This window comes from Gekko japonicus, unplaced genomic scaffold (assembly GCF_001447785.1).
Source record: "Gekko japonicus isolate JY-2015 unplaced genomic scaffold, Gekko_japonicus_V1.1 scaffold1760, whole genome shotgun sequence".
In the NCBI taxonomy this organism is placed as follows: domain Eukaryota; kingdom Metazoa; phylum Chordata; class Lepidosauria; order Squamata; family Gekkonidae; genus Gekko; species Gekko japonicus.
In genome coordinates this window covers 11,671-20,769 of record NW_015163655.1, presented here as the reverse complement: position 1 = coordinate 20,769, position 9,099 = coordinate 11,671, and the positions used below count along the sequence as shown (strand labels likewise).

At 43.7% G+C, this 9,099-nt stretch overlaps 1 protein-coding gene across 1 annotated transcript in view; it reads right to left on the bottom strand.

Moving 5' to 3' along the window:
• Positions 1 to 506: 506 nt before the first annotated feature.
• Positions 507 to 9,099, bottom strand: part of ERGIC1 (endoplasmic reticulum-golgi intermediate compartment 1) — a gene marked incomplete at its 5' end in the record, with an annotated part of 18,536 nt that continues 9,943 nt past the window's right edge. The window contains one exon of the mRNA XM_015407697.1: positions 507 to 2,243. Coding sequence (XP_015263183.1) covers positions 2,136 to 2,243 — 108 coding nt within the window. The remainder of the gene's footprint in view (positions 2,244 to 9,099) is intronic.

Below are 9,099 nucleotides of genomic sequence, written 5' to 3'. Positions count from 1 at the left end.
ACAGTTCTGTAGGCTTTGAAAATGGTACTTCCTGCACCATGTAAACCACTACGACAATAACCTCTAAGCAGAGGTTCTGCAAACACAGTAGAGAAAATTGTGGTAGAGGTGGTCTTAATTGTCAACAATAGTTAACAGGAAGAAATGTTTTAAAGTATCAGCAAACTGCTGCAGTGAAAACACCTTCCTGGTCAGAAAGATCCACTCCCATTTCCCTGGAGAAACACACAAACACAGAGAAATGAACACACATATTATTTTCAACTTAATTTTTTTCAAATGGAATTTTTTTTATAAAATCCATCCAACTTTAAAGATACAGGAAGTTACAAGATCCAGTTTTACACCAAAATAATAAATCATTTCATAAGAAAAAAATAGAGGAAGATTCTAGATGTTTTACAGAGATTACTGTACAAAGATGAGAAAATCAGGAAAGATGTTGACAGAAAACCTGTGGAAATCTTTTAATATAATAAAAATGAGCAGTTTCCCTATGGTTCCCTACATTGTAACAAACTGAAATTTCAATACACATACTGGCAGATTGAAATACTTCTGGACAAAAGTAATTTAACTACAGTGTATTGATTTGATACCTTCAAATGTTAAAAAAAATACCCCTTAATGGGCCATGTGTGTTACTTGAACAGCAGGATAATGTTTTTGGTTTTTTTCCAAAGTGTAACATGGATATTTGTAGTGTTTTAGGAATTGTAACACAACACGGAGTACTCAGACCTGGCATGTGTTGTCTGAGGTGATACAAAATGTACAAAGCATGCAACAATTATCACATGGGTCATATATCAAAGAACTATTTGTGGTCTATGAAAATTAATTGACAGGTCTTGTTCTAGTACCCAATGAACCAATGTCAATGGCATCTTAAAACTCAGACTTGGCAGCATTTCTGCCCTTCCCCCACTCACTGGAGAAAGGCACAAGGTATTTTATTATGCTTAAAAATGAAATGTACCAGCAGGAAGAAGGCTGTGTACCTACTCTTGAGTTGTTTTTCACAGTGTTGTACTTATCTCTCCTATGAGTTAATAAAGAATATACCCCCCTGCCTCTGGGGACATCAGTTGGGCAAAAGACAGCAGTTTGAAAGTATTTTAGAGATAAGCAAAAACTTCGAGAAGATATACAAGGCATCTGGACTCATGCTGAAGGTTATCTTCCTGGATTCTCCATATTTGTTCAACATACGTTAACATGATGCTCCCCCACTTATGTTATTACAATATTGAAGAACTCCACTTATACATTAACTCATTGCCCATCAAAGTTTTAGCTAGTATAGCTGGGTAGTCTTTGTTTCAAAAGGCAGGAGAGAGTGCAAACACAAATGCCACCACAGAAATTCCCCTTTATACAAAAGGCCACATATTAAGACTTGTTATATCACTTGTTCTGTGTTATTCTGGTTTGTTTTTGTAACTTCATGCCATGTGTAAACACTAAGACTGGATATTCAGTTTCTGGAAAGAAGTGAAAATATTTTCAGATCTCATGTCAGTAAAAGAAACAGCTCATCCTCTCTTCTGATTATATTATGCTGGAATATCAGGTACTGCATTGATCATCCCAGAGAACAGGTGCAAATGCGAAGGGAAGCTTTCCAGGAAACAACAAAAAGTTCCTAGCTTATATTCCTTGTCAGAAATAATCTTTCATAACTGATCAAGTGACCCATCCAGAACAGTGATATCCAGGGCTACTTTTCATTCACTCACAATTTTGTCATAAGACGAAATAGTGTACCAATTATAGAACGTTAACAGAGTGAACACTTGATTTATATACTACTTGAACTGTAGGAACTTCAGCACTTTGGAAGCTCTTAAAATAATTGTGCTAGTCAGATTTATAGATTTTGGTTTGAAAATCAAAAGGGCAATTAATCTCTACAACTATTTCCAGGTGGAAAGTACAGAACCACAAGTCCCCTTATTAATGCTACCAACTTTCAGATGTGTAAATTAGTTTCCAGTTTTTGCTCCTTTAAAAATGCTTTGCATTATCTAACTAAAGATGTGCCAATTCAACCTCACACACAAAGGCAGAAATTAATAGCAGTGGGCTTCTCATTCATTGCGTCTGTCCCATGGGCCGGAATGAGAGTTGCTTTGCTACTGCATCTTCCCTAGTTGGATCTTTTTCCAGGCTTCAGATGCGGTGAAAATGCAGGAGTCAAGAATCCCAGCCACAGTAAATGTTCCTCCAATAATGGCACAAATCTAAGAAGTGCACAGGAAATAGGGAAAAAAAGGAACAGTAAATTCTCATACATACAGAGATTATGCTTGGTTTCCATTCACCTATTTTTGTGTGTGTGTGTGGGGGGGGTTGTGTGTATATGTATGTGTGCCTGGAAGTCATGGTTGACTTCTGGTGACCCCTAGTGGGTCTTGGATGTTTCAGAGAGGAGGTTTGCTATTGCCTGCCTCTGCATCCCGGCCCTGGTATTCCTTGGAGGTCTCCCATCCAAGTACTTGCCAGGGTTGGTCCTGCTTAGCTTCCAAGATCTGACGAGAATGGACTTGCCTGGGCTATCCAGGTCAGGGCTCCATTCACCTATTTTTTGATGTAGTGTCAAGTTAGCTATTCAGTAAGTTTCAAGTCTCACCAGGGATTTGAACCTGTGTTCTCACACCCACTTCCAACACCTCTAGCTGATATATCATGGAAGGCCTTTCCTTAAACACTGGTCACTGATCAGTGAGCTGCCACAGCAGAGCAGGGACCTGAACCTGGGTCCCCCAGATCCTAGTCTGACACAGGCACAGCCACTCCAAAGTGTATGCACACACAGAGAAAAGACATCCCCCAAGTTAAGCCAGTGTGGTCCAGGGCATCTGAGGGCAAAACAGTTGCCCTCTTCACCTCGTTTTCATAAAGTGTGGGAGCATAATGCTTTAATCACTCGATATCTGCTTTGGTCAGCTGAGCTTATGTCACATTTCATTCCCTTGTTTGTCATCTATCTCTGATATACATTGCACCATGTAATCCTTATCTTATGCATCTTTATAGCCTAGTGATGTAGGAAGGGAGAGTCTCTTATTTCCCAAACAAGGAAGTGACAATACTGTTGGCATCTGGGGAAGCCCAACACTTCAGCCACTTCATAATGATACCAATCAGAACATCTAATAGCAAGATTTATAATGAATAATGAAGCAAAATATACATAACATATTTAATCTGGGGAAACAAAAAAAACCTGATTCTCAAAATCTGGTAAAGAATAAAAAGGTTAAGGGTGACATCAGAGACATTCAAATACAAGAGAAACAGGAAACAAATGTCCTAAGAAGTTAAGCTCAAGAAAATGAGCTCTCAACCTTCCTCCCATTGGGGAAACCAACCCCTATGCACAGCCCCCCCCCCATATACCTCTATTAGTATGTGGCAAGGAAACGGCTGCGGAAGAGAACAGCAGCTGCTGTTGGATAGGGAATTAGGCAATAAAATGAGTAAACAGGCTTTTAATAGCAAGAAGCAGCAGTGAGGGAGGAATTGTTCATTTCTACATGTATTTATATCTCAGATATTTGTGCCCAGTGCAGTGAGCTCAACAAAAATAGGAAATGCTTCAGTGACAGAAGGTCTGAGGAAATGTATTTTGTAAGGCATAGCTGACACAGTCGGGAAGGAAAAAGCACACCAAAGAAAGTGGAGCAATCAACTCCAGTGCAGTTTGTATTTTTTCAGAAATGGATATACCCCTCCCCTCTTTCCATCAAGCTTCCTTTCCTCCATGAGTTACATAAAGTTACTTTTCAGAGTAAATGACCACAACATGAATCGGGCAATTTCAGCCCATAAGGATCAGGTGACACCAAAGGTTTCATACCACAAGGAGGAGAGTGGGGTGGGGAGCATATTTTGGAGTGTGCATCGCGGGCAGGAAAAATTGACTTCAGAGCAACAAGTGAAATGGAAAAAAAGACACACAGAGAGAAAAACATATTCATCTGCACAGCTCTCTGTACCACTAAGCACTGATGACTCACATGTACCTGGCATCTGCTAGGTCTCTTCCTCCCCTGCATATGTTCAAAGCATTCTGCGTTTGATGTGATGAAAAACCAAAGACAGAAACAAAGAGAAGGGGAAGAGGAGAGAGGGATGTCTTTTTTAAAGGAAAATTAAAAAAGCTCTTGCCCATCAGGCCAGCAGCAAGATTCCAGTCAGTATAAACAGTCCCCTTTTTAATGGGAATCCCTTTGGCACAGAGAGTGGCCATCACAGTAATTCCAAGAACCACAGGGCACAAGAGCTCCACCCCTTTTATGGGGGGTGGAAAGGGCTCACTGCTCAAAAGCAGAAAGGCAAAGAATGTGGCGTCACTTACCTGCTTTGGACTTGGCCAGGCATAGTTTAGGAAATGATACCAGTGAGCTGCCAGTATGGTGTGTAAATGTGGGGGATCCCTGATCACCTATGAAGTTCACGGGGTGCCTGGGGACAAGGCAGTGGGCCAGCCACCAGACCCCCACAAGCCCCAGCAAGCAGCTGCTCGGAATTAGGCATGGGTCCATACTGAACCCTGAGTCCCTGGACTTACCAGGGCTGCCACTCCAGGAGTCGCTAGGGAGGCAGGGGCCAGGAACATCAGCCAGGCGAAGAGCCAGGAGGCTAGCCGGGGAGGACTGGGTGGGTTGCCATTGCAGGATCGCCCTGCAGTAGAGACCCAATGGCTGTGGCCTGCGGTTGACAGGTAGGGGCTGGCTCCACTAGGAAGGGGGAGAGTGGAGCTTGAGGCAAGGGAGGGAAGTTTAAAAGGAGGCTCCAAAGGGCAGGCCGGGGAGGATTAGGCTGGAGACCAGGCTGTGCAGAGAAGGTTCCCAGCCAAGAGGAGAAGGACGCAGAACCTCCTCCCCTCTCACTCTGAGGCCTGCCAGAGCATTCCGTCCTCCCTACTGAGACAGTGGAAGGCAGAGTCCACCAAGCCACATCCCCCAGGCATGACACAGGGTAAACTGAGCAGCCTGTCAGGCTCTCAACAATAAGCAGGTTAGACTAAAATGTTGCTCTGAACTCCAAGCAGGAAGAGTGACATACAAGTCTAAATAATTACACAGCCCCTGCATGTCCAAAGGTAGTAAGGGAGGAGGCAGAAGACAGTTTTTATCACTTTTCTCGTATCTATCCAAGGAGCAGTCCCCTCAATGTGACCATAACAATGGAAGAAGAACATTGCAGGGCCCATGTAGTCCAGCATCCTGTTTTACACAGTGGCCAAGAAGTTGCCTTGGAGGGCCAACGTACAGGGTAAAGAGGCCACACCCTTCCCTTGATGTGGCCTCCAAGCACTAAGCAATTCTTACTCCTTCCCCTAACAACTTCTCTGCTTATAACTTCTCTGGCTATGCTGCTGTGGACTCATAATGGCAACTGTATCCAAGACAGACAAACATTATTGTTCATGTATCTCCTACTTTAATTCAAATACACACAAAACATCAACTTCCCACTTACTGATCAGGCTACATATGTATGAATATTCTTCTTCCTTGCAGGCATGCTTAAAGCTCTTACAGTCAATGACACTAAGCGGGTCAATTTCTCTTTGAGGTAACATTAGGGACTTTTACATTTCCAAACTTGGGTAAAATCTTTCATGGCCTAGTAGGACCATTCCCACCTAAGCGCACAGAAGTCCATTGTAAGCGCTTCTGTCCTTCTGTAGCAGTTGTAAGGGTGCAAACCCATAAACAAACTGCTCAACAAAAGGAGCAATAGGTGCTCCTTCCATGGACTTCCTTAGTAGCTTTTAACTAAGCATCTGTTGCTTAACAGGAGCCAGAGTGCTTTTGAGGCCTACCCCCCTCCGACAATAAGTCCAGCTGCCACAGCCAAGTTAATCTCTGGCTGGGCCAGAAGGCCACAGCCTCACCACAGCAATGATGACTAGCCAGTCTCCAGGGCAACCATAATGCAGAAGGGCAAAGCTGGCAGTCTTAGCTGCGACAGCAAAAACAATGACAGACCACAGAGTCACTGAACTAGACAGAAGGGTTTGGGAGTAATACACTCCAATGCACAGAGGCTCTGTTCCTCCCACTCTATTTATTAATCAGCCTTATTACTGATGTATTAAAAATACGTCTGTGCTACCTCCCAATGAAAAGTTTGAGGCAGCTTAACAATAAACACAGACCACAAATTACAGGTAGGATACAATTCCAAAATCATTAAAGCCTATGAGATAGCACAAATCAATAAAAACAGCAGCCTATATCCTACCACTTCACTCACTCACATTTGAAGCCTTCCTCTTACTTAAGTGGTTCTTCCACAGGAAGATGAGCCATTTAAGTTGGAGGCAGGCCCTGTAGGCTTGAAGGAAGCTTCAAACTTTGCTGAGGGGAGTGGCAGGATACAGGCCAGCAGTATACACCGCCAGCAATAACACCTCAGAATCAGCACTGCATCCCCACTCCCACATCCTCAATGCTGATTTGTCTGCCAAAGGCCTGGGAAAATTCAAAAGAGCAGGCATGAGGTGAATAGAAGGAAGGAGGGAGGGAGTTCCACAGGCAAGGCACCACAACAGAATATTCCTTCTCTCTGAGATCCATCCACCTTACCTTAGAAGGTGGGGTAATAGAGTGCAAAGCATCTGGTGGCTTCATTTTATCTGGAAAAGTGTTGACTGTTTTGCTCTGAGCTTTGCAGACAAAATCTCTTGCAGACATACCAACTTGGACTTTACACTAGGACAGACATAGTTCAAGTGGAAAATGGTTTTCCTGACACCTATTCCAGAAGCACAGTTCAGAAGGATATTGTGGCCCAGGGTATCAAAACCCTTGGAGAAATCGAGGAGGAAGGCAGGTCTATGTAAGAAATGTGTGGCAGGAGCAGCCCTAGTTCTCTATGCCTGATGCTATCTACTTTGCTCTTGTGCTGGGGTGGGTGCTTCTGGTGAGGGCTTGCTCTTTGCCCCAACAGTACCACTCATTTAGATTCCCTTCTCCTGTATGCACTATTTTTGTTTTTAGAAATCAGACCATCCCAGCTGCTACTTGAGAATTTCAGTCAAGGAAGGAAGAGCGCAGTCCCAAGCCAATTCTTACTCACCTATGCCTGCTGTGTGAGGATGAAGATGGCCAATAGCATAGGAATGCCCACCTGATTTAAATTTGCAAGAGAGCACCCCCTTGGGTGAGAGATGACATCTCTAAGAATTTCAGTCCCAACTGGATGGGAAAGAGGAACTTAACACTCCCTGATGGGCTCCATCTTGACCATTTCCATCTTGGTTTGGCCTTCGCCCTCCCCCTTTCCTTCTTATCAGACAACTATATCTTACTCCCCCTGAGATTCACACCATCTTTAGCTGTAGAGTGGAAAATATTTATTATGTATTTTATTGTATTTATTGTAACTATGTACCAGTTTTATGAATGTTTTTACAAAGGAGGCTATGGACTCAAACTTAGTTCTGTAGAGCAACACGGCTACCCACCTGAATCTATTTATAAATTATGTTACCTTCTCTGAGCCTGATTCTCGGGGAGAGCGGGTTATAAATGATGATGATGATACACTTGGAAATGTTTTTGTCTTTAAAAGAAAAGGAAATAGCTGTCCAATTGATTTCCTAATATAACTAGGCACTACTTCTAATATTAAAGAATCTAAGTTTTAAAAATGATACACAACTCCAAATCTGTTCCTTCATTTGCACTCCCCTAAACTGGAACTACTTAACAGTCTGCCTGTTTCCCCCCCTGTGTGCTGCTGGAAAGCTGGAGTGAGAGAAAGCATGCACAGTTCCCAACACAGGACTGGACAGAGGCCATGAAGATGAATAAGACGTCTTACTGCTCTGCTAAGAAAAGTGGAGTTAAAATCCAGCTGGTTTAAAACCTTACTGTTAGGTCTCCATGTTCTCTTCTACATTAATGGTCTACATTAACAATTCAGCACTTCCCTCTCCCCAACCCATGTATGCCAAGAAACCCTTAAACAAAGGAAGTACAAGGAATATCAAGTGAATAATGAAAGATGCTCACAAAACCTTTGGTTATCCAAGGAGCACAATGGAGCCGCCAATGGGATATGAACATGGTTAGGCATTCTATGAAAAGCAGATTGCTAGGATGCCCAAAAGGATTCCCCCTGACAAGGGGTCATTTCGTAGAAATAGAGGTGCAGGAGCTCATTAGCATAACTCATTAGCATAACTTATTTGCATATGCCACACCGCCTGACATCACCGTAAGAAGGCAACACCCACTGCTCAGGCTCCACCTCAAGAATCTCCAGGTATTTCCCAACTCAGATTCAAACCTGGGTCTCCCAAATCCTTGTTTGGAACACTAACCACTACACAAGACTTCATGGGGCAGCGGCTGTTGAGCAGCAGCAAGCAGCTGGGCCTGCATGAGTTATGCAGGTTGCATGGTGTCAAGTTGTCCAGTGGCTGCTGTCAGGCCTGACATGCTCTCTCCCCCCTACATTTTACTGACAGAAACAAATGCTTGAAGGCTGGACATACTGCTGTGGTTGACAAACAATGGCCACTGAGAGAATTCCTTTCATATAGCTACAGGTGCTGCTTCTATTATGAGTGAGGGTTGATACAATGTATTTTCAGCTGCCATTGATGATGGACAGCGGTTGGCTATGTACTTCCCTACTGGTCCCTACTGGTTCGAATCACCAGAATATTTTGATCTTGTCAACCAAAAACATCTTCATGAGAAAACATTCTTAGCTGAGGAAGATCCAGACTAGATCGGGGACTGTCTCCACAGGGTCTCCATAGGGTATAATGATCCGCCCCAGTTGCAGGGGGGGTGGCGGTGGTAGCAGGCTCCCATCATTGAAGGGAAGGCAAATTGCCTTCCCTTCAATGAAGGGAGTGTGCTGCCACTGCAACAGGACTCCAGAGAGGGGGGATTTAAACTTTAAACCCCCTCAAGTCTTTGAAGTCGCTCCGCAGAGACGGCACGCTCCTTTCAGATGTTTCTGCTTGGCAGCAGGGCCAGCACTAGCTCTGCTGTCATGCAGAAGCTTCTGCTGGGTTCCCTTCCCCCCCCCTTTCCCTTCACTCCGCTTAGAGGTGAGGTGATAGGA